The sequence below is a fragment of the Carassius carassius genome, chromosome 39 (assembly GCF_963082965.1).
Source record: "Carassius carassius chromosome 39, fCarCar2.1, whole genome shotgun sequence".
NCBI lineage: Eukaryota > Metazoa > Chordata > Actinopteri > Cypriniformes > Cyprinidae > Carassius > Carassius carassius.
The window spans coordinates 18678056-18703734 of record NC_081793.1 but is presented as its reverse complement, the minus strand read 5'-3'; the positions used below and the strand labels follow the sequence as shown (position 1 = coordinate 18703734).

General features: G+C 40.9%; 1 protein-coding gene across 2 annotated transcripts in view; it reads right to left on the bottom strand.

Moving 5' to 3' along the window:
* Positions 1-23302, bottom strand: part of LOC132121078 (urotensin-2 receptor-like) — a 32541-nt gene extending 9239 nt beyond the window's left edge. The window contains exons 1-3 of one of the 2 annotated variants that reach the window (XM_059530259.1): positions 22837-23302; positions 21035-22126; positions 20785-20943 (exon numbers count right to left, since the gene is read on the bottom strand). In XM_059530259.1, coding sequence (XP_059386242.1) covers positions 21036-22126; positions 22837-22888 — 1143 coding nt within the window. In that variant the 5' untranslated portion in view covers positions 22889-23302 and the 3' untranslated portion in view covers positions 20785-20943; position 21035. Of the gene's footprint in view, positions 1-20784; positions 20944-21034; positions 22127-22836 lie in introns of those variants that run through there. The other variant, XM_059530260.1, reaches the window with a different exon arrangement.
* Positions 23303-25679: the final 2377 nt, after the last annotated feature.

Genomic DNA, 25679 nt, shown 5'->3' with positions numbered 1-25679 from the left:
TTTGGTGTTAGTAACCTAGGTTTTCATAGTTTTCTCTCTTCTTTCATGAAATATAAGCCTGTTTGATTAACTTCTAAATTTAATCTTTTAGAATTTAACTGAATTAGAATAGGAATCTGTGAAAAAAATAATGTGAAAATTTGCATAAAAACAAGTATTGTTTTTGTGTTCTGATTGATGGTCTAATGCATTGCACTAGTTAATCCTTCATGTTGTTTCTGATTAAATCAAGCTGTTGAAATATAGCATTTGGCTGGCAGTGGAAAACCATAATACACTGCATTGTGTGCCGTCTCTGGAATGACCTGAAATGGCTTTGTAATTCAGTGAGATGCAGACAAAGAGAGACTAGAAACTGTGGGCAGGGAAACCAGCCAGTGAGCACACACGAGCAACAATCGTGTGTCAACAGGTGCCATTATTCCCCCTCTCTAGCTTTCTCCTTATCAGCTGTGCTCCATCTATCGTGTGCGGGGCACAGTAATCTTGGCCAGTACACCCCTACAGCATGCCAGCTGAATCATATTGCCAAAGCTTCCAAATCAGAGTGCTTTCATTTGCAAGTTAGCTGAGAGGAACTGTGTATAATGTTAAAGCCCATTAAGCAGGATTTTGAAATCAAATCCTTGTGTTATGTGCGAGAGGATTTATAAAGAAAGTTATTATGAGTTATTATGATTATCACGCTATGTGTTACACATCCTCCTGATATAGAGATGGCATGTGGGTGAAGTGTTTGTTCCACTTGACTTATGTCACGAAACCTGGTTTCCAGCATCACCTCCATTCCATTCTCATTTCAGTTAATCCCAGCGAAATTCAATCCCTGTGCTTATCGGTGTACCACAGGACACTTCTTCACTGCATCATCCTGTGTCTTTGGATGCAAAGCCGAACAGCACTGTGTGATTATCTGTGTTGAGAACCCTGTGGGATTACCTTGCTTGTTGACACTGTCTGATTCAGTCACATCTTGTTTTTTAGTTACCTTAAGCATGACATTTCACAAGTGCGGTTTGGCCTGACAGCTTGAGATATGTATAAATGGAGGTCTAAATCAGCTCCAGATAGGTAATACAGAAGGTTCATACTTAACTCCAACCCTAAACATAACCCCACTGACTTGAAGGTGTCTGCCAATTTATGGAATAATCTCCTATAGATAAACAATAAACTTAGCTATGGTTGCCAGAAGTGTATACTTTAAGTATTGGATGGGTTTGTTGTCCTTCTCAATCTGATGTTTTGGGCCCATTGCAGAAGTTATTTAAAAGAATCTATATAAAATATAGAAAATAAGATTTTTTTTTTCATTTAATAAAAGTTAATTTTGTTTGTACCCAATTTTTTTTCAAAACGTCTTTGTTCCACACAAGAAAGAAAGTCATGAGGGCTTAAGTTGACTAAAATAAAAATAATAAAAATATAACTATATATATATATATATATATATATATATATATATATATATATATATATATATATATATATATATAAAATGTTTGAATATATGATATAGCAAAAGTTGGATTTTTCAGCAGTCATTACTCCAGTCTTCAGTGTCACATACTCCTTCAAAAATCATTCTAATCATTCTGATTTGGTATTTAATAAATATTTCTTATTATTATCAATATTAAAAACAGTAACACTGCTTTTTGTGGAAGCCCTGATAATTCACCTTTATGTTAAAAAATAACAATATGACATACCAGATGGTGAGGGTTGAAATACTTCTTTCCAGAATTTTTTGTCAATTATTCTTTAAAACAAGGGGAATTCTTTTCAAGGACATTCTAGAGTTTTTATTTATTTTTAACGGAAAAGGATCCTCAAAAGGTCCTGCAAGTTTCTTTTGGATACTCATCATGAATGGATAATGTAAAGCTCTGGATTGGATGTCTCAGTGGAAGTCCTGATGATGGGTGGTTCAGTGTTTCATATGAGCAGCAGCTGAAGCAGCGGGTGAACGGGTAGACGTGTGTACACCAGTGCAATCATGTTCTCTGTTTAAGTAAACCCTCCAGTTGCTGTCGATGAGATCAGAGGAAGTCTTTTTCCCCCATTTTCATTTCCTTAGTTATTATGGTGGTGAGGCACGAAAACACTAGCTGTTTTTTTTTTTTTTTAAAGGAAAAAAAAACTGCATTTCATGAAACTTGATGAGATGAAAAGATTTTGGTGAAGAAGTGATTGTATTTTTCAAGCTCCCCTATCATATCTTGTATTGATGATGTCTGGAGGGTGAGGAAGTTCTTCTCTATATTTCAGATAGATGGTCCATATGGTACATCATACATCAAACAAATGAACCTTGGGCACTAATGTCTGATCCTTGTTTCTTCCCCTTTATGACTCATTCATTCAAATTAGCTCCCATATTAGCATGAATTAATAAATAAAATAGCATGCACCTAGTGTATACACAAAAATGCTGTATACTTGAAAAACCCATGTTTTGCTGAATTGGACCACCAGGATATTGGAAGGATGTATTTTTAGGGTGTTTTGTTATTGAAGCCTGTTTCTGGCACAGGAAAAAAAAATGAAAGAATTGTGAGATATAAACTTAGAATTGCAAGAAAAAAAAAATAACTAAAAAATAACATACAAAGTCACAATTACCCTTTTTATATTCATTAATTAATTAACTAGTGTAGGTTAAAGTTAGTTAATTTGTTCGTTTGTTCATTCACTGACTCAATTTCTTGCTTAGTTACTTATTCTGTGGCAGAAACAGGCTTCCATAGCTTGGATATTTGTGATCTTTTCACCTTTTCAAATAACATGCTGCATTTTAAATACCAACCCAACACCATATCACTCAATCTAACAATACTTTTTATTTTGCAGAGGTAATTTGCATCAGCAGCTATTTATCTGCTGTGGTTTTAATATGATGGACATAATCTTTTATAAACTTAAATGTATTAAAGAAATGTGTCTGAGAAAAAAAACGAATCACATAACTTCCAGAGAGTTGGAGGTGGTTGAATGGTTAAGTATTATTGTGAGGTTGAGATGACACTGGGGACACATTGAGTTTTCAGTTTTGCTCAATCACAACAGGACCCTTGAACAAGGGTCTTCATCTCACCTTGCTCCAGTGAGACCACCATGACAATTAGTCTGTTGTAGGCTGCTGCAGTTGAAAGGCAGGTATTGAGTAACTGAGCAAATTGGTGTATTTGTCAATGACAATTTACACTGAGTCCATGTCAGAGCAAAAATATCAGCTGACAGGGATAACCTTGAACTCCCCTATAGCAGGGAAGTGATGCATCTTGATGCAGGATTAGAAGTTCCTAAAACAATAAATAAATAAATATAATAATAAATAGAAGAAAAAAAAAAAAAAAATATATATATATATATATATATATATATATATTTTTTTTTTTTTTTTTTTTTTTTTTTTTTTTTTTGTAAAATTAGTAAGGTGTGGGCCAGTTTTGTTTTTGATTTTAGCAAGAATGCATTCAATTGTAAATGTCCTTACTTTTACTTTTGATCATTGTTACAAATATTTGTATTTTTAATAAATATTGTTCTTTAAAAAAAAAAGCTTCACCATTTCCACACAACCATTAAGCAACAGAACTGGTTTCAAAATTGATAATAATAAGAAATGCTTTTTGACCTTGAAATCTGCACATTAGAAGATTTTCTGAAGGATCATCAGGGCACTGAAGACTGCAGTAATGATTATTGAAAATACAGCATTGTCATCACAGGAATAAATTACATTTTAAAATATATTAAAATATAAAACAGTTATTTTAAATATTAATGGTATTTACACTAATACTGTTTTTACTATGCTTCTGTTAAAATGAATCCTTGAGAAACATAAATGACTTCTTTCAAAAACATTTACAAATCTTACCGACCACAAACTGTACTGTCTTACATCATTATTGGGCTACAAGAACACTTAACCCAGCAAGAACATTTCTGGCTCATACTTCACTAAAACTGCGTAAGAGTTTAGTGGAGTATAGTACTTTCTATTCATTTAATAGTACAATCACATAATTGTCAGATGCAGTTTTTTTTTACATTCCCATTACAGTTTATTCCACAATCTTATGTAATTTCATTAACTATTATGTCCCTCAAAAGTCATGATTAGATATAAAGTGTTTTTGCATGCTGGCATTCTGTATAAAGTATTTTACCTGACTCTTTTCAAAATTCAAGGTTGAAAGATTCGACTGCCGAGCTCTCAGGGTCCCATATTTGCATTTTGTATTTGTTCTTGTTCTGATTTTGCCCAATAGGAGCAGTAAAACTAGAAACACTGCAGCACACTTGCATTAGTTGCATGCCACCATTCAATAAGCAGGATGACACCACATACGGAACCATGCAAAACAAAGACAGGGCTCAGTAACACAAGTGGAAAGTAATATATGACTGTATTTCAAAAAAATAAAAAAATAAAAAGATCCTTGGGTAAAACTCAGAACACATGAGGAGACCGAATCGTATAATTAAATACTGTTTGTCTTTTGGCCAGGATCTACGACTGATGCACAAGTGGAAATAATTAAGATCTTCAAGCAGCTTTACAGATGTCTTTCTAATTAAAGTTATTTAAAGTGTCGCACACATATAGCCATGAAGAACATGTAATCACTGTTCACTTTTAGGTGAAAAAATAATGTCATCGCATTGTAATGTTCTATGTGTCCTTTTAAGCTAATGCTTGCAATAAAATGCCATTACTCCAAAATCTTTTTTCCATTAGTGACTTCTCCGTGGCATAATCCCAGAGATGGGATGGGTGCTAATTGGAACATTGAACTTAAAGACCGCAGGTGATTTATTCAGTGGTCAGGGCTTTTAATGCTTTTAGGAGATAAGGGATATGAGGGTACCTCCATCATGTGCGGTTTCTTGCAAACAGCTAAGCACCTTCATATGTTTACTTAATGACCCATATGAAATAAAATCTTAAATAGTTCAAGAGGAAAAATGATTTTTCATCTGTGCCATTAAAATATTTCCAGCCCAGGTATATACTCACAAACATAATGGTTAATTCACATCACAGGTGCTCTGAATAGTTACCAAGGATGCAGGAAATAACAGGCAGTATCTTAGCATCACAGAAAGAGCACATCTGTAATTAACATTGCAGAACCACTGAATGTGGTTCTAATTGAAGAGCAACAGCCATTTATTAATGAGGTTAGATAAGATAAACCATGTTCAGACCTTCCAGATTTTTGATCATTCTTGCATGTGAATGTCTCTTTTGTACAAGCCTTCTTCACAACTGAACTACATGTTAAAAGCCAGTAAAACAGGTGTATACAGATTTTATTATGACAGAGCCAGACATTTTAAAGTGGACAGCATGATTATCTTTCAAATTGAGCAATCTCACTTTACATGGAAGCTCTTCACAGACATTCCTTTTAAACTACTTTTAAATCAACAGTTGTTAGCCCAGTGTAAATTAATTTCTGGAAAAGGCGGAGGTGGCAGGCGAGTTGCGACATCCAACGGGAGCACAGACCATTTTGTCGGCTGATGTACACAATGGTCCCTGTGTTGTCCATTCCAAACAGCATGTGCTTGTCTCATAAGCGCCCTTTGAGATGGTTAAAGGCAAGGCGCACTACTAACAACTCTAGGCAATTGATAATACCAGTGCAAACGGGAGCCTATCCATACCCCGACACGGTGTGCCCATTGTATGTGGCCCCCCAGCTGATGGTGGAGGCATCCGTGTAAACCACAGCATGTCTGGAGATCCATTCCAGGGGTACTCCTGCCCAGAGAAATGTAAGATCTGACCAAGGGATGGAGGTTTGGTGAAAGGGTGGTGTAACTTAGACCCGGTAAGTGTCGTGCTGCCACGCCCACCTCGGGACTCGGTCATGAAGCCAGTGCTGAAGTGGCCCTTATATGCAATAGCCCTAGCAGTGTAATTGCCGCTGCAGCTGCCATATGCCCCAGGAGCTTTCAGTGGGACCGCTGTCCTACCCTTGAACAAATTCAAGCAGGTCATCACCAACCGTGCACGTTCCTCTGTGAGGCATGTCTATTCAACTGAATCCTACTCCGAACCGAGAAAAGAGCTCCTCTGCGTTGGGAAGAATCTACCCTTTTCCCAGTTGACCCGAAGTCCCAACAGGCTGAGGTGCCGGAGCACCAGGTCCCTGTGCTCACACAACTGATTCCAAAAAGTGTGCTAGTATAAGCCAATCATTGAGATAGTTGAGAATGCGAACACCCTGCTCTCTGAGGGGAACAAGAGCTGGACATCGCATGACCCAGAGAACTCGCAGTGACTTTTGTCACTCAGAGCGCATGATCGGTGGTGGTTCAGAGCTCTTTCAGAACTGCCGGATCATGACCACCCTCGTCCAAGTCCTTCAGTGCCTTGGCCTGGTGCACCTGAAGTAATGCCATAGTGTGTAAGGCGGAAACAGCTTCCCTGCAAGCTGTATAGGCACTGCTGGTTAGACCAGACAAGGCCTGTGAAGGGAGCAACGGGTCTCCCTGCCAGGAAGAGGCAGAATTAGGACACAATTGCATCGCTACCGACCACTCCACTGGGGGATCGCTGAATACCCCTTTGCCGCACCACCGTCGAGGGTGGAGAGGGAGGAGGAACCAGCAGGCCGTTTCTGCCAGTAAAAGGTGCCGTCCACGACCTGGTGAGCTCCTCATGCACTTCCAGGAAGAAAAAGAATAGATTAGTTCATTTCAAGAGTATTCAGGTTTGATTCATTCCTTCATCAAGTGACAGCCCCATAAGTTTTAACCTATCGTTCGTTCTTTTGTCACGTGATGTGACAGAATTGGATAGAGAAATTAATTTACAAACGGGTGCATAGCTATTATTATTATTATCATCATTATTATCATTATTATTTACTCTTACAGTTACATGACGGTTTCTAGTCTCAAATTGTAGCTTTTTACTTCTTACAGTTTATAAATGTGTGAATTTTCCATACACTGAATGTTGTAAGAAAGGTAAGAAAGAGTTGGTTATTATTATTAAGTCTCTTTCCGACTCAGACTGTATAGGTTAAAGCTTATGGGTCTGTCACTTGGTGATGAACAACTCGAAAAACCTGAAGACTCGAAACAGGTGAACTACTAGACTAATTCCAGTATTGAACCTATAAAATTTTGTGCATTTTTTTCACTCACCAAGATGACTCATTCTTCCCAAGTCACATTAAAGATTTGTTCAAAATTAATGAATTGTTAAAAAACGACCCATCACTAATCAAAGGGCATATAACGTTTAAAAGGGCAGCAGCCAAGCACTCTTCTGAAATGTAAGATAATGAATTAGACACTGTATAGTGATCTAATCCTGTAAATTTGCATGGAAATTTAACAGTAAAATTATTTTTTAATATAACTGTAACTGTTTTTTGCAATGCATTACGTGAGATGTCGACCAGCAACAATATGACACTATTTAACAGCATATTTTTCCATGTACTTGTGCAAATGAAGACATTTTAGTTTATCTATACAAGGTAATTTTGCAGCTCTTCTTCTTATTTTTTTTTATTTCTAAAGTACTTGTTACTTTTAAATATTACAATTTAAACATCCAATTAAGATTTTGGGATTTAAATGATTAGTTAACTTCCAGAATAAAAGAAAATCCGGATAATTTACTCACCTCCATGTCATCAAAGATGCTCATGTCTTTATGTCTTCAGTCACAAAGAAATTAAGGTTCCTTTTCAGGAACTCGAGCTGCGTCTAGCGCTTTGGGGAACGTCCCTGACGAGACCGACTCTGAATATCGTGTGCAATCCATCCATCGGAAAGGCGTGACGTCACGGGCGGGGTGACGTAGCGACCAGGAAGCTATAAAAGCACGTGCCGTGCAGCTGGCCTCAGCTTCGCGTCTGTCAGCAAGCGCTCTGTGTGTGCATGTCAAAAGTCTGTCCCGTTGGTCCTATTTATTGTTGTCTGTCCCTTAGCCATTAAAAGATCGCTAAAACAGCTCAATATGCCAAAACAAAAGCAAAAGACCAAACATATGAAGGGCGATTCCAAGCCACGTTATAGATTGTGTGTTCCTCCCTGTCCTCGCTACATTATGAGCGGGGATACACACAGTCTGTGCGTGGCTTGCCTGGGATCGAAGCACGCTGAGTCGGCTCTCGAGGGGGCCGACTGTCCGCATTGCGAGCGATTGCCAATGCGGACGCTTCGATCCCGGAGGGCTCTCTTCGAGGAGGGAGCCTTCACCAGCGTTCCTCGTGGTGCTGGCCCTGCTTCTGCCGAGGCAGAGCGGCTGCTGCACTCGTGGGGATCGCAGGTGGATCTGTCAGAGGGAATGGAGACGGGCCAGTCCTTATCTCCTTCCTCATCTGCCAGATCCGGCACCCAAACCCTGGGTTCGGAAGCACGCTCGTCGGTTTCTTCCCCCCAGGGTGAGGGATCAACTCTTCCCCTCTCTTCCTCCGAGGAGGTCGATGTGGAGACGGTTGCTGGGGATTCGCCACCCCTGTCGCCCCAGTATGAGGAGCTGTTGGAGGTGGTTACGCGAGCAGTAGATAAATTAAAAATCGAATGGCCTGCTGAAAAACAAACCGAGCCGCAGAGAAGCAAACTAGACGAACGATTTCTGCGGCCGAGGCAACCACCTCCACGTCGGAGCCTTCCTTATTTTCCCGATCTCCACGATGAGTTATCGAGATCGTGGAACCACCCTTATTCAACCCGCCTCTTCGGCCCCGATTCACTATATTATGGCAACGTGATGGGGCTGGGAGAGCGGGGTTATAGAGCGATGCCACGGGTCGAACAGACGCTCGCGGGCTATCTTTCGCCCGGCTCTGCATCGTCTCTAAAGGCTCCGGCATTGCCCACTAAGCCTCTTCGAGTTACATCATCGCTAGTGGGCAAAGGTTATGTGGCAGCAGGTCAGGCTGGGGCTTGCCTTCACACTATGGCAGTCCTTCAAGCTTATCAGGCTGACCTGCTGAGAGATGTCGATGAGGGGGAGGGGATTAAGTCTGAAGATATAGAAGAACTCAGAAAGACCGCTGATCTCTCCCTCCGCGCCACTAAAGAGACCGCTCGCGCAATTGGGCGGTCTATGGCAGCCTTAGTGGCCGCGGAGAGGCATTTGTGGCTGACCCTGTCAGAGATAAAAGAAAGAGACAGGGTCTGCCTCCTGGACGCCCCGCTTCAAGCCTCGGGCCTGTTTGGCGACACAGTCAACACTGTCGTCGACAGGTTCCAGGAGGCACGCAAACAGGCGGCGGCGTTCCGGGGGATCCTCCGTCGCTCTCGTGGTGCATCTGGGCGGGAGATGACCACGCCACATACCGGCTCCTCATACCGGGAACAGAGTGTCGCCCCTCGTGCTCCCCCACGTCGGGACCGAGGGCCCCAGCGCCGCTCTGAGTCGGGGGCTTCTAGGGCGAAAACCGATTTAAGATCTGTCATCGAAGCCCGGAAGTCCTCGACGAAAAGATCCTGACGCCAGGATCCAGAGGGCAGCCCCTGCTGGGGTAGAGCGCGGTCCACCTCATTATACGGTGCCCGCCTCACCTCAGTGCCCTCAGGAGGTCGGTCTGCCAACCCTGCCAGAGTTTCAGGGCGCAGCGGCCTCCAGCGAGGGCTACTCCCAGTTATTTTCGCCCGTGAGCGCAGCGGAGCTGGGATGCTCGCCGCCCCTTCGGGGGCCTCTTACACCAGAGGTCAGTCTCGAGAGACTGATTCCCTTAGTAGATTATTTAGCAGCGTGGAAGCTACTGCCAAATGTATCTCAGTGGGTCCTGCGTACAATAGAAAGAGGCTATTGCATTCAGTTCGGTCATCCACCACCGAAGTTCAACGGGGTTACACCGACTGTGGTCGGCCCCCAGCAGGCTCTGGTTATGGAACAAGAAGTGAATACCCTATTAAGGAAGGAGGCCATCGAGGTGGTCCCTCCTCTAGACAGGGAATCCGGATTCTACAGCCGGTATTTCATAGTTCCAAAGAAGGATGGGGGGTTGCGTCCGATCTTAGACTTACGTCTCCTGAACCGCTTAGTTATGCCACTGAAGTTCAAAATGCTCACTGTCAACCAGGTTGTAGCTCAAATCAGATCCGAGGACTGGTTTGTCACAATAGATCTCAAAGACGCATACTTCCACATATCCATCCTTCCACAACACAGGAGGTTTCTGAGGTTCGCTTTCGGGGGCAAAGCTTATCAATATCGAGTACTTCCCTTTGGCCTCGCACTCTCACCCCGCACGTTCACGAAATGTGTAGATGCGGCTCTGGTATCCCTCCGTATGCAGGGCATCCGCATTCTAAATTATATCGACGATTGGTTGATTCTAGCTCAATCAGAGCAGATGGCGGTTCGACATCGAGATGTCGTTCTCGCACACATGGGGGAGCTGGGTTTGAGACTAAACGCCAAGAAGAGTGTACTTTCTCCAGTTCAGAGAACCACCTATCTAGGCGTAGTGTGGAATTCGACCACGATGCAGGCACGGTTGTCTCCTGCTCGGATCGAGTCGATCCTCACGTCAGTCGAGAGAGTCAAAGAAGGCCAGTCACTCACTGTCAAACAATTCCAGAGATTGTTAGGGCTGATGGCAGCTGCATCCAACGTGCCCTGCCCGCGGTCTGTGGAGCGATCGCCATCTGACATGGCACATCAATTGCCTAGAGATGCTAGCAGTCTATCGAGCATTGAAATATTTCCTCCCAGACCTGAGAGGTCACCATGTGTTGGTGCGCACCGACAACACATCAGTGGTCTCTTATATCAATCACCAGGGGGGTCTGCGTTCACGCCCCTTGTACAAGCTGGCACACCAGACCCTTCTGTGGTCCCAGGGCAAACTCCTCTCGATCAGAGCAGTGTATATTCCTGGGAGGTTGAATGTGGGAGCAGACATACTGTCGAGGCAGGGGCCGAGGCCCGGGGAATGGATGCTTCATCCCGAGGTGGTGAAGCAGATATGGAGAGTATTTGGCACAGCCCAGGTGGACCTCTTTGCGACTCAGGAGACATCACAATGTCCCCTCTGGTTCTCTCTAGTTCATCCAGCTCCTCTGGGACTGGACGCTATGGTACAGACCTGGCCGAGGCTTCGTCTGTACGCTTTTCCCCCTATCGCTCTGCTCCCGAGAGTTCTGGCGAGAGTACGCCAGGACAGGGTCCGTCTGTTATTAGTAGCCCCGTTCTGGCCGGGCCGACCATGGTTCTCAGATCTAGTCTCACTCCTCGACGGCTCTCCGTGGGAGATACCGATCAGGACAGACCTACTCTCACAGGTGCAGGGCACGATAATTCACCCTCGCCCGGAGTTGTGGAAGCTGTGGGTGTGCCCCCTGAGGGGGCACAACTGTTAGCAGCTGGTCTCTCAACCGAGGTTGTTGAGACCCTACTCCAATCCAGAGCTCCCGCTACGAGGAAACTGTACGCCCTGAAGTGGAAACTCTTCACTTCATGGTGCAGAGACCGCCAGCTTGACCCAGCAAACTGCCCAGTTGGTACAGTTCTGGAGTTTTTACAAGCCAGGCTCTCTGCGGGGTTATCCCACTCCACCTTAAAGGTTTACGTGGCGGCCATAGCTGCTTTCCATGTCCCTTTCAATGATCAGTCAGTGGGTAGACACCCCCTAGTTACACGTTTCCTCCGAGGTGCACTGAGGCTGAGACCTCCAGTACGATCCCGTGTTCCCCCCTGGGATTTGGTTGTGGTGCTAGAGGCTCTTTGTAAAGCTCCATTCGAGCCAATTCAAGACATCTCAGACAGACATCTAACGATTAAAACTGCCCTGTTATTGGCAATCACCTCTCTAAAGAGAGTTGGAGATCTCCAGGCCCTCTCGGTGGCCCCTACCTACCTAGACTTTGCCCCTGGTATGGCCAAAGCATTCTTACACCCTCGAGCGGGTTATGTTCCGAAGGTTCCCTCTGTCACACCACAACCTATCGTACTGCAGGCCTTCTGTCCTCCTCCCTTTCGGGAGCCAGACCAAGAGAAGCTAAACTGTATGTGTCCAGTGCGAGCACTGGACGCATACGTCCACAGAGCTGCCCTGTGGAGAAAATCCGACCAACTGCTTGTTTGCTATGGTCCTTCTAACAAGGGTTCTCCTGCCACCAAGCAGACCCTTAGTCGTTGGATAGTCGAGGCTATCAACGTCTCCTATGAGTCCTCTGGTCTTCCCCCTCCTTTGGGGGCCAAGGCTCACTCTACTCGGGGTATGGCGGCCTCTAAGGCCTTCTCAGCAGGTGTGTCCCTCTTGGACATCTGCAACGCTGCGGGGTGGTCCACGCCCTCCACATTTGTCCGATTTTACAATCTTGACATGCGAGCCACGCCGGGCTCTTCTGTTCTCTCGTCTTAGCTGTGCTCTTCGGATACACACTAGGCAGGGATTTGGAAGTCTGGCACCGTTGGCACATCGTTCCCCAAAGCGCTAGACGCAGCTCGAGTTCCTGAAAAAGAACGCCTCAAGGTTACATATGTAACCCTAGTCCCTTGAAGGAACGAGACGCTGCGTCGCAAAGCCATACTCCCGGCACCCCTGCCGGCGCTTGCTTCCCTACTCGAAGCTGAGGCCAGCTGCACGGCACGTGCTTTTTATCGCTTCCTGGTCGCTACGTCACCCCGCCCGTGACGTCACGCCTTTCCGATGGACGGATTGCACACGATATTCAGAGTCGGTCTAGTCAGGGACGTTCCCCAAAGCGCTAGACGCAGCGTCTCGTTCCTTCAAGGAACTAGGGTTACATACGTAACCTTGAGGCGTTTTTGAGGAAAACGTTCCAGGATTTTTCTCCATATAATGGACTTGAATGGTGGCCAATGGGCTGAAGGTCCAAATTGCCATTTCAATACAGCTTCAAAGGGCTCTAAATGATCCCAGCAGAGGAATAAAGGTCTTATCTAGCGAAATGATCAGTCATTTTCTAAACAACAAAAAAAGTAATTTTCTCATCATTACTTATGCTGTCTCCAAAGTCACCTGATATCTTTCTATCAGACAAAAAAAAAAAAAAACTGAATCACTTCAGAAAACTAGCTAAACCACATGATTAATATCTTTATCCCATAATTACTGTATGTCTATTGGTATTTAAAATTTGATCCACATTTTCTTTTGCATTGGGCATTTCACATCCGTTAAAGAATCATCTGTATTGGAGTTTAAATCTGCAAATGCTTTTTTGTATTTTATAAACCATTTTTTAAATAAATAAATAAATAAATAGGATTGGTGTTCACTGAAACCTGATTGAGAGTATATTTGTATTTTATGAACAGGTAAAGACTTGAATGTATATATGCCTGTTTTCAGACATATGGTAAACATTTATATAGTGTTTTATCTGAATAAAAAAATAAATGAATAACTTGACTATATTCCCTTTTGTAATCCACATAATCAAATAGAAAATGTAGGGTTTAATATGCATTTAAAATTGAGATCATGGGGCTAAGAGTATTATGCAATTTATTAGCTACATGCTGCTAAATTTCAGTTGAGTACCTCAGCAGAGGTGTCTTAGCTGGCTGCCTTCTGCCGTAGGAATCCAGGGAAGAACATGTGCATTTGTTTTTCCAATTTCCATTTCAAGGCTGGTGTACAGGCACACACTCACATGCACAGATACATCAGTTCCATTAGTCACCCACAAGATAATATACCAGGTCTCTTACAATTTCCACATTTAGGGTCCAAAAAGATGAGACATTTTAATATAGGATAAAATTATCTCAACCATTTAACCTGCAAAACCTTTCATTCTCATCCACTTGAGATAAGATGCACTTTTGTTCTACCTGAACACAAATGAGCAGTCCGGAACAATTAAACCAGTGATTTGTTCTGCAACAACAGTCATTTTATAGAGGACAATGTGTTGATAAGTTAACTACAGAGAACACGAACACTGAATCTCCAAGAGGAGAAGGTCACACAAAGGCTGCTTGGACCGTGCATCAAGACCATATATCATCTATGAGTTCCTGCTGCCTTAATGGTTCTAACACCTGAGAGAATACTCTCTGCAGCAATGCCCTTCCTCTCAGAGCACCACAAAAACAAAACCACTCAGAGCGCAGCACCTGGAATAATTGTGGAGCTACAACTCTCCTAAGAGATGCCCTTCCTTATCCTGTGTTCCCTGCATCGGGCTTGCACTGCGGCATCGTCCCAGCTCACTGTTTCCCTCTTTCCGCACCTCCCGGACAGTCCACATACAGTAACTCTATTTATTGGCTCACCCTGCTGATCCACCAACAGCTTAGCTGCTACACCTTCAAGGACTTCCTCTCCATTCAAAACAACCCCGAAAGCTGCAGCTTTACTGCTCTGATCGGTGCTCTGAAACTCACAGCATGGACTGCAAAGATAGGATTATGGTTAAATTATGAGGTATGAGTGTGTGTAAAGTGTTGTAAATGTGAGTTACTGGAGCCATCAGGCAGATTTTACAGCTTCCAGAAAGCCTTAAGAGGTTGCCAATTGGGGAAATAGTGCCTGTTAAGAAATAGCAATAAGTCACTTTTTTTTCTCTTGAGACTTTTATACATTTATTACTGCTGCAAGTGACTTTTTGGAACACCACACATAAAATGTCCCTAGTTCCTTACAGGTACCACAGAAACTGGTGTCCTGAGGAATCAATGTGTCTCGCTGACAGCCCCACAGAGCGTCCGAACCAGACACAACATGATGAAGATAGAAGAAATGAAAGGTATGTATTTATATACATTTGATGGGGGTGGCTAACTCTGGCAGAATTTGAGAATCTCCTACAGCACCTTTAAGGTCAAACACAATCTATTTTTGAATTTCATTTCTGGGAAACAGAAGTGTCACAAAGTTTGCAAAAGTTCTCAGGGGCACCATGGAGACTGTAAAGGGAGAAAAAGATCAGAATAAATAATGTAATGTTTTTATATATATTTTTTTTCATTACAGAACAAGGAAAGCAATACCTGCTCAAATGTGTTACTTGAATGCCAAATCCATAAATGTAAACCAAATAATTTTGGTTACCACTGACTTACGACAGAAAAAAAAATGTTAATATATATGTATATATATTCTTTTATTTCTTTATTTTTTATGTTCTGCAGAAGAAAGTTATAAAAGTTACACAAGTCAAGCAACATGTGGGTGAGTAAATGATGCAGAATTTTCAGTTTTGATTTACTATTCCTTTAACGAAGTAAAAGGGCATTGCAACATAGAAAGGTCAGGGGGCATCAGCTGTATTGTGAACTGTTTCATAATGAACTGTACAGACATGTCCATGCACTTGCAGAAAAGACAAGGCGAACAAACACAGGGTCAGCACACGGTGTCCTTGTACATCCTTGTGTACCGTATTTTGCACAACCAAGAAGTATTTGATTTACTTTCTGTAAGAAATACATCCCGCTGGTCTCTATCCTTTTTCTAATTGCTTTACACCTGTGGAATGCACTATAGAGAGGGATGGAGCTGCGTTGCTGTTTCCTTGCCTCCGTTGCTGTTGCTCTGTGGTTCAGTTGACCATGTGATCCAGTCCCTCATTGAGTGTTTCACAAGGCATTGGGAAACTCATACATCTTAGCTAACAAAATATACTCATTTGCTACTGCAGTAAGCAAATGGCATGCCAAGAAAAAGCACAAATAGCTCTGAGAGAACATAAAGAGTAAGCTTTGTAAAATAAAAGTAAAATAAATAAAATCAAATAAAAAATAAAAATAAAAAAAATTCAATAAAAAAAATAAAATAAAAGATTGTATAGTACTATAGAATGTCACTGTGGCATTGCTTTTATAAACAAGTTCTATAAACAAAATTCAACAATTAGTTATTTGCACAATTCATCTCCACTGACTAAAACTATTCCAGGAAAACACAAAGGCTAAAAACAAACAAACAAAAAAGACTAGAAACGGCATGAGTGGATTGAGAGAGATTCCTCCTTCTAGTTTCTATTACTCTGCAATCTGCAAATAATAATAATAAATAATAAATAATATAAATTCCACTAGTGCTCTCAGAGTTTTTGACCACACTGTATCCAATGTGTATTTTTATTTTCCTTGTATAAACACCCTTGCAATGTGTAAGTACACAGAATTGAACACTTTGTTCTAACCACTGTCAGTAACATCAGTTAAGTCTAATACAGGAAATCATTCCTAAAGAATGTTATAAGGACTCTCAGCAAACACAAACTTAAAAAAACAACAACACTAGAACAGGTACAAGGAGTGAAGTAAGCTAACAAGAGCTTTTTCAATCTTGGCCTCAAAGACTATGTGGGGGGGGGGGGGGGGGGGGGCTTGAGTATGGGAAGAAGAAATTAACATATAAATGAGCATACAGTATGTTCACAAAGACTTACCAGAATGAAGTTAAAACTGAACAAATATTGAATACAAATGTAGCTACTCTCTTTCTAAAAGCACAAAACCACTTTAGCCTTTAACTCCAGGGAACTGATTTTAAGACAGTTTGCATCTGTCAGCTCATCACATATGGTATTTTCTCAGCCAGCAGAAGGTCATATACTTTTTTTCTTGTGCCTTCATGTTTGTGTTTTCCAACAGCCGAGGGTAGATTTGGTAGTGACATTGTTAATTATCTTCTTCCGTAGGATCCCTGTCCAGCATCAAAACGGATGTTGTGAATACATAGAAACGGCAGAAACTTTGAAGCGTAAATCTTGTGAATCACATCTGCTCATTATTTTTAAACATCTGCTATTAATTACTATCAGTCCTGACTTTTCTCATCTATTGTATAGGCTTTTGCGACCACAATTGTGTATATTACAATTTGTATTGTTTGTTTTCATTTTTTCACATTTTAAGAATGAATACGCTTCTTTATCATTCACAGGACTGTACATTCTAAAGCCTGGTTCACACGGCAGGATAATTAGGCCGATTTTAGCCCCGATTGACACCTTCCGACAATCTTAAGGATGCTCCGATTATCGTAAAATAATCTGATCAGATATTCCTGCCATGTGTGGTGTTTTAAGACTGCTCTCCTCTGCTCGGAAGGACATCGGGACCGCTCCGATCTCAAATCGGGGATATCCAACATGTTGGATTTATTTGGCCCGATTTCTTCTTGTGTGTGGTGTCCCCCGAGGACAAACGATCATGCAGCCTGTGGACTGTGACGTGTAGCCAATCAGAAAGCGAGGTGACGAGGCGGCGAGGAAGTACCGGGAAACAAAATCAGAACAGCCGGCGGCATGGCGCACCAGAAAGTCCGGTGGACGTCGGAGATGGAGGACTTTGTCTCCACTTCTTTGACCATCGCCTTTTCTTGTTTTTCTTATGTTTTTTTTTTCGGTTACAAACAAAGCACAATCTATGGCCACTGCATCCTCTTCGTCCGCCATGATTGTTTACTCTGAAGTCACGTTTGATCTCGAAGGATTTTGCGAGATTTCCTGTCTGACCTGGGAATGCTCGGGAGTCAAATCGTGTGTGATGTGTTGATTTTGCCGTGTGGCTGAACACCACACACTGTACGACCAAAACTGACCCGTGATTTTTTATCGCCGTGTGTGGGGTCTCTCAATTTTAAAATCGTCCCGTGTGAACCAGGCTTAAGGGAAATGTTATAATAAAATGCAGGAATATATCTGTTGTTGAATATTTATTTAAAATCTTTAATGGTTAATATCTGTATGCCGTCTTTCACATTCTATTTCTGTGGTCAGTGTCAGTAAAGATAATGCTTAATTATTAAGGTCCGTATTAATGGGTCTCTCTGACTTCTAATGACTCATTTGTTGATCTTTGTAATCCACATTCTCTCATCTGTCTATTTTCATTGTAATGTCCTTCTCTCAAAGGCTTAGTTCTCTGAAGAACATCAAGCTTAAACAAGTTTAATCTTTTTCCTTTTGTATCTTTTTTGATTGATGAATTCAGCAGCATGTCTTGATTTCAATAAATCCAAGAAAGCCCATGTCACACTGCTTTCAGAAGTCTACGGTTGGTAAATGAGCGGTTGATCACGGTCCCATCCTAGAGGCACAAAATCACTCTCAAGTATGTTTGGATAAAGTCACTTTGGATAAAAGGATCTGCAAAATTAATAGATGTAAATGTAAATTAATGGAAAAAAAACTATATGATTCAGACAAGAGTACACAATGTAATCTCTCACCCTAGAGTCACATTTATCATTCATCATCATAAAACACAGGGAAAAACAAGAACAAGAATGTACCATTAAAACATCAATCATCCAGTGGTTGTGTTTTACATTGCCAAAGCCTTGGCAAAGCACTAAAACTAAAGCTTTCATGTAAGCTTATCAGTGAAAGACTGCAAACCTCCAGTGGATTTCAGAATAATCAAGAGAATAATACAAACTCATAGATTCTTTTCATCTAAAATGGGGATACATTTACAGATGAAAAGATACGATGTCTTGAATGTTTCTTAAGTTGCATAACAATGTTTTCCAGTTCTTGCAAAAGGAGGAACTAAAGGGTTATGGGGAGAAGCTGGTCATTTTGGCACAGAATGTGGGTTTCCTGTACAGTTTGACAGGATAAAGACTGAAGGGATCTGAGCTGCAATGATTATTTCACAAAAAGTCATTAACGCATGAGTGTGCATTAAAACTAGCTAGGTGTTGTGTGAGTGATGGCGGTGTCAACTATCTGTAATGGCCTGACCTTGCTTATTCACCTCGCCTTGCAAGACAGATACTGCGGTAGCCTGCTGGGTGACGTGGGGTGATGGAACTGTGCTGTTCTGTGACCCTCTAATATCAGAGAAAGCCACATTTACTAGTGTCCTCAGTAAGGGGAAACCCTGACACATTTACAGTGCTCGGATCAGTGGAGCAACAGAAGGAATCAATGGCCCTGTAAATGTGATCGACATCTCCGTATCCTACTCATAGTCATAGATTATAATTAATGCACAACAATGGATCTTTTTATAGTCAGGGTCTAAAATTAACACTCACCAAGCAGTCTTTGCATTGCAAGACAAAAGATGCCAGACAAGAGCAAATTGGTCAAACACATCCATCTAGCACGTTTGCATTAGTCTCGTGTAGCCAGGTCTGGAATTCATGGCAACTTTCATTGGCCAAGGCCCGCCCATGAGGCCATTTGAGTAGAATAGAATAAAATAGAGAATAGAATAGAATAGAGGCGGAATGTTAAAGATTGCGACACACACGTCTCACAGAAATGTTTGGCACAGTGGCAATTCATTGTGCTACTTGTGGTTTCTTTGCAATTAATTGTTACATTTATTAGCCATTTCCATCCATTCTCCCCCCTTTTTTATTTCAAATTATAACAAATTAATTCACTCATAGTGAATTCGGAATTATAGTTCACATGCTTAAATAATTTTAACAAAAATAATAATGTTTGTTACATCCACCTAATTATAGCAATAACATCCCCAATATTGGTGAATCAATATTTAAAGCTCAGGGAAAGAGTAATCATTTCGTGTAATTTTGATTTAGTGTCTGCACCAAACAGAGACATTGCAAGACTGTGTGCAGAGGCTGTTGTAGAGGACAGGTTATTTTTAGAGTTGCAGGGACACACAGGTCTTCTTTCTGGCAATGTCCATCACTTCTTAAATATGGGTCATGTGGCCCGCCAAAGACAGATTGTCAAAATCCACCCAAGAGGAAAGACCTCAGAAGAATAGTTCCATTGCTGTGCTGACTGATTTCCTCGCTCAGTGCTCTGAAGTCAGATAATGGAAGCATAATGCGACATTGAGACAAAAAAAAAAAAAGAAAAAAAGAAAAAGAAACAACAACCTGCATAATCTTTGGAGACTGGAAGTGATGATATGGCAGTGATTGAATTGACAGTTTGTGACTTTCTTGTTCAGCTTTCAATTCAATGAACTTGTTTCTTTGTTACTTTGTTTTTTTCTTTATTTCTTTCTTGACTTCTTTATGTTTTTTTAGAAAGCTTTTTTATTTGCATTTCTTGGAAAAAAATATTATTTTCATGACAGTATCAGGCTGCAGGCTGGTTAAAATTCCATTACCTGTTGTATTTTTAGTGGAGATAAAAAAAAAAATAAAAAAATATAAAAAAGCCTAATGACAAATATGTACTCAGCTAACACTAATTGCAAAGCTGAATGAGTCAAACTGAAACACAAATAGGATCTGAGAATTAATGTATATAATATAACGAGTGTTGGTATACTCTTTTTTTCACTTTCCTTTCTCCATTCTGTTTTTAATTTAGTAATTTGCTGGGAAATTTAAAATTAATTTTATAATAAGATCAAGTTCTAATCTGGGGGGAGTTTTGTTGTCCTTTTTCCTGAGGGATCCCAGACAGACTTATTGCAGAAAGATACTGTGAGTAATTCATTGTTGATAATGTAAGCACATTTTCTTCCTAACTCAACCATGCTTGTAGCCTATTCCAGCCTTGTTAGAACTTTACTCTTTCAGTCTACTGTCATTCGTACAATGCAGGCATGCAGAGGTATCAGTTCTGCTGATTGGAGAGTCATTTGGTGCTGATATCCAGTCAGAGGAACCTAATTATCATCTGGCCTATTTTACCTGCACCAGCAGTTACACTATAACAATTATCTATGAACCAATTTTGAACAAATCTCGAGAGTTATATCATAGTTATGTTTCAGAATGAAATTTATTTTAATTAAATGTCGGATCTACTTAAATAGGTCATCATTTGCAAGCATTACATCCATTATAGTAAATAAATAAATTAAAGATTGTCATACAATTAAATATAATGTTGATTCATGAAGCGTTAAAATGTCACAATAAGCAATCTGTCAAGCATTTCAAGTTCTCATATATCAGCTATAGCCCTTTGCAGAGTAAAGAGCAGTCCGAAAATCAGACCCAAGACCGCAAAACTAAAACAGTCTGGCCAAGGTTGATTCAAAACAGAACCGCTAGACTGAGCGAAGATGAAGGTAAACTGGAAAAGATTTGGTTTCATTCAGACAGGATCTTTTTCTTTCACACTGACGTTATGATAGAAGGCCAAAAAGACAAGATCAACAACCTACCTTAGAGGCTACTGTTGTTGATGCGAGAAGTTTGAGCGAGCACAAAGCTATCCGTGCAATGCTGACTGCTGGAGGATAAGGAGCGACGCGGCGACCGCTGGAAGCGACTCCGTCGGTTGAGGTAGCTGCCAGCTGTCCATGTCCTCTGTCTTTTACGGAGGTACTCCTTGTAGTTCTTGGTGAGCAGGGTGTAGAGGAATGGATTGATGCAGCTGTTGCTGTAGGTCAGACAGGTGGTCAGATAGTTAATGTTGCGCTTGGCCTTGGTGGAGAGATCCAGCTCGGGCTTAAACTGACCTAGAAGCTGCCAGATCCAAAAAGGCAGAAAGCAGGCCCAGAACAGAAGCACAATAGTGAAGATCAGATACAAGACCTTCTGGTTTGGGAGCTTCTTGGTCTGCTTGAAAGTCTCAGTTTGGGAAATCCAGTAGGTTCGTGCCAGGCGTGTGTACAGGTACCCGATTATCACCCCTGGAGCTACAATACTGGTGCCAAAGAGAAAGGAGATGTAGATTTTATATGAGAGAGGGCTCAGGGTAGGTTGACACATTGGCTTGGAGCTTTCCGTCATCAGCTGGACGCTGATAATCATGGGTAAGGTGAGAATCAATGAGGCCGTCCACACCAAGAGGGCGATTGCTTTTCTGTAACTCTTCGAGCGTTTGACTGTATCCAGAGGTTTGAGGACAGCAAAATAACGTTCTGTGCTCATGACAGTAAGGGTGAAAATGCTTGCATGCATTGTAAGGAAGTCCATGCTGATGAGGATTCGACATCCGGCATCTCCAAAATACCAGCCCTTCAGGAAATGTGTGCACACCACAAATGGAATCGTGAGTAAGTAAAGCAGATCAGCTAGTGCCAGGTTGATGATGTAGATGTACATAGAGGCAGCCGAGCGCATGGAGTGGCACATGACCACGAGCGTGTAGATATTTCCAGACACACCCACCAGACACATTAGGGACAGGATGGTGCCAATAGTGAAGGTGGCAGCCATGTCTTTAGTAGAAGCTTCAACTGGAAGCTCAGTGACGTTGGAAACCTTCTCCACCATCACCACTATGGGCTCCATTGACACAGTGGTCATCTCTACAAAGGAATTAATGGTAAAAAGTGGTTAAATAGTTATTGAACAGGAAGTAGTTTCACTTACAGACTTATTTTGTAATTATGAATGAAATAAAGATTTTCTTCAGTGGTTTTAATCTACGATACAGGTCAATTCAAAGGTCAATCTTAAATTCGACTTATGTTAAGTTATGACTATACTATAAAACTATAAATTGAATAATAAAAAACTGTATTATAACTTGTGGTGCATATTAGGTATTTTTAATATGCCCCTAATTCATATAAGCTAATATAAAATAGTATTTTAACCAATAGTTGTTCAGACATGTTTTTGTGTCTCAAATTCCTTTCACAGGCTTGTTTGTAAGTTTTGAATAAAATATATATATATATATATATATATATATATATATTTAAATAAGCAATGTTTTAACCTGTGGTACATGTAAGGTCAAACATTTTTAGTGTGCCATAAATTCTGCCAAGAAAATCAGCACTCCTATCAATGAGAGGTGGATTAACTTTCCCACTACTTGATGTAATAGCTTTAAAGTCAGCTGATTTTAATTAACTACTTCTATCAAATGACCAATGCTTAACCATCAACAAAATATTTAAAGCTAGATCCTACACCCTCAAAATAATGAACTCAACTTATTTACCATATTGGTTAAATCATTTCAGATAAGTGACCAAATACAAGAAGCTTTACAAAAATAATGCTTTACCTTGATTGGATTCCTCAGATGGCGTAGCTCCAAGCAGACAGAAGTTTAGCATTTGTAATGAGTCCAGCTCATGATTTCTCCTAAGAGTTTACTCCTGGATTCCTACTACGTTGTCAGCAAGTATTCCTTGAATGGCAAAATGAAACCATTCCAGTAGACCAAAAAGAAAAATACTTAAGCTGTGTCATGTTTGTTAGGACACACAGATCAAGTCAGTACAAAAAGCGCAAATTAGTCATAGGCAGGTGCTTCAGCCATGTAAGAACAACTTCAGTTATTTTTCAGCAGAACAATCACTATATCACAAACCTGAGTGGCAGATAAGAAAAACCCTACAGTTTCAGAACAACAAAAAAAGTGATACGAGGGCGAAAAGGGCACAATCCTCTTAGATGGATATGCCCAAGGAGGCGATCACTTTGAGCTACAGCTGGATTTCGAAACCCTCTCCTCCACTAAGAGTGCGTGCCTGTGAGCTAGGAAGAGAGAGAGCTACTCACACACTAGCATAGAGTGGGAGGGGAGATGAGGGGAGAGGAAAGGAGGGGGAGGGGAGGGGAGAGAGAGATTGGTTGGGGGGGAATGCATTGTGAGGAGGCACTCTGGAAATGTGTGTGCTTCTGATATTTGTGAATGACTAATGAGCTATTACCTGAGCTCATTCATTCAACTAGCAGACAGAAGATTCCCACACATGGGGATTTGTATTACACGTTTGTGTTTCTGTGTCTCAAAATAAAGAGAATTAATAATGAAACACAGAACATAATGTACCATATCAAGCTGCTCTTGCAAAATGAAATCAAGCAAACAGGTTTAAGGTAAATGTTTTTTTGTTTTTTTTTTTGTCAGAGGCAGGGGCGTGTCTAGAGCAGTTTCAGTCGGGGGGCCATGCTGGGGCACTGCCTCCAAATGGGGTGGCCGCAGGTGACAAAAAAAAAAAAAAAAAGCTAAATTCTACAGTATATTACGTAAATCCTATTTATTTTTTATTTTTTTAATTGAATAAATTTACTTGTAAACAAATGCAGTAATAAAGCACATTTTTGATTAATTTATTTTTTTGCCATCCCTGTATATATATCCACGTTAAATTTGAGAATAAATTATTTTTTTTATTTGAAAGAAACTCCCTACCTCTTTTCATGGCTTGGCACTGCTCTCTTCCCTGCCTTCAAAAGAAACACTTATGTGTGTCTGTTATTCTCAATCTCAAAAAAAAAAAAGAAAAAATTCAAATTGTGAATGAAATGCACAGAATGCATCCATGTCATTTCACGTGTAAATGACTAAGTTAGGCCTGACAATTTAACTGACTATCTAACTGACTTACTCTCATGCATTAACAAGTAACGTGTCACCAGACAATTATTATTATGGAACATTCTGTGCATTTTGTCATTTGGTGCAATCTTGCTATGTAGTCACTGTCACAAAATAAACTGACACAAAATATGCAAATCACCATGACTGTTCATTGTTTGATAGCGCCCAGCGTATTTTACTTTTATTGTGTTTTATTAAACGTTGACTGAACATTCGATTGAAATCAACCACGACCAACGCGAGTAGAGCCTGACGGGTAAAAACATTGATCTGAGAAAACCATACAAACATATTAAACCATACATAAAGCTTACCTACCAGCTCTTTGTTTGGTGTCTTGTGATGTGTCGTTCTTGTACGATTCGAATCTTTAATGTAACTAGGGAAGAACGAGTTGTCTCTATGACGGCGAAAGCACTTTGAGTGTTTTTTTTTTTTTGTTTTTTTTTTTACAGTGGATTCTAATCTTCAAAAATGACCTTATTGTATGATTTATGTCTTTTGAGTTCACCCTTCAGATTAGACTATATACTTGTTTAGGATTCAAAATGTTATTTGTTTTTAATTTATGTCATTATGTCCTTTTTGAGCAAGCATCTTATACATATATTAGACCAATTTGTCAAGTCTGCCTAGGAAAAGCAATTAGTATATCAGCAAATTCAAAATTGGATTAAAAATTTAACTAGGCTATAAATACTTGGATTATTATATTATTGTATAGCCTAGTGTTTATTTACTGATAGACAGTCAAAAAGACAAATTGATAAATATTTTATTTATAACAGGGTTTTATTTATTTATAAAATAATAACACACCACAGATCCTCAAGAAACAGTAACAAAAACAGCGACAGAAATAGCGCATGGATATGTCACGTGATTAAGAAATTATTTGAACCCGAAGACTTGTCAGATAAGAGGTGAGTTAATCACAGACTGAAGACCCAGGTAAATAATTAATTAATCTTTTCTGTATCTTATAGCATTTTAGTTTTGTATTGTTTGTAGTGTGATCAACGTTTGCGTAAGTAGCCTACTAGATGTGTTGGGGAAGTAGCACGTAACATTTTAATTACATTTTGCTAAATTAACGAAATGACTCGAAAAAAGATTTGTTCATTTTGCTGAACGCGACTCAAAAATCCGAGTCGGTATAATGATCCGAACTTCCCATCACTAGTGTCTCGACTTCCCACACTTGAAGTCCGCGACGAGCGTTGTTTCTCTGACGACGCTGCACTTCTCTGAATCGCGAACTTCAGTAGAGTCTATAAAATGATTGGCCATAAAATGAACCAATCACAAGACATCTTATAGGGGGGCACCTGGAGTGGTCGAATTTCGGGGGGGAGGGGGTGGGGGCACTGGCCACCACGTAGACCCGCCCCTGGACAGAGGTGATTACAGACATCCCAACCTGCAAAAAGTCATTTCAGGGAGGTACCCCCCCCCCCCCCTCCTCCAAAAGGGAAGGAAATACATCTAAGCTGTAGTCACCTTCTTAGTGAGACGCC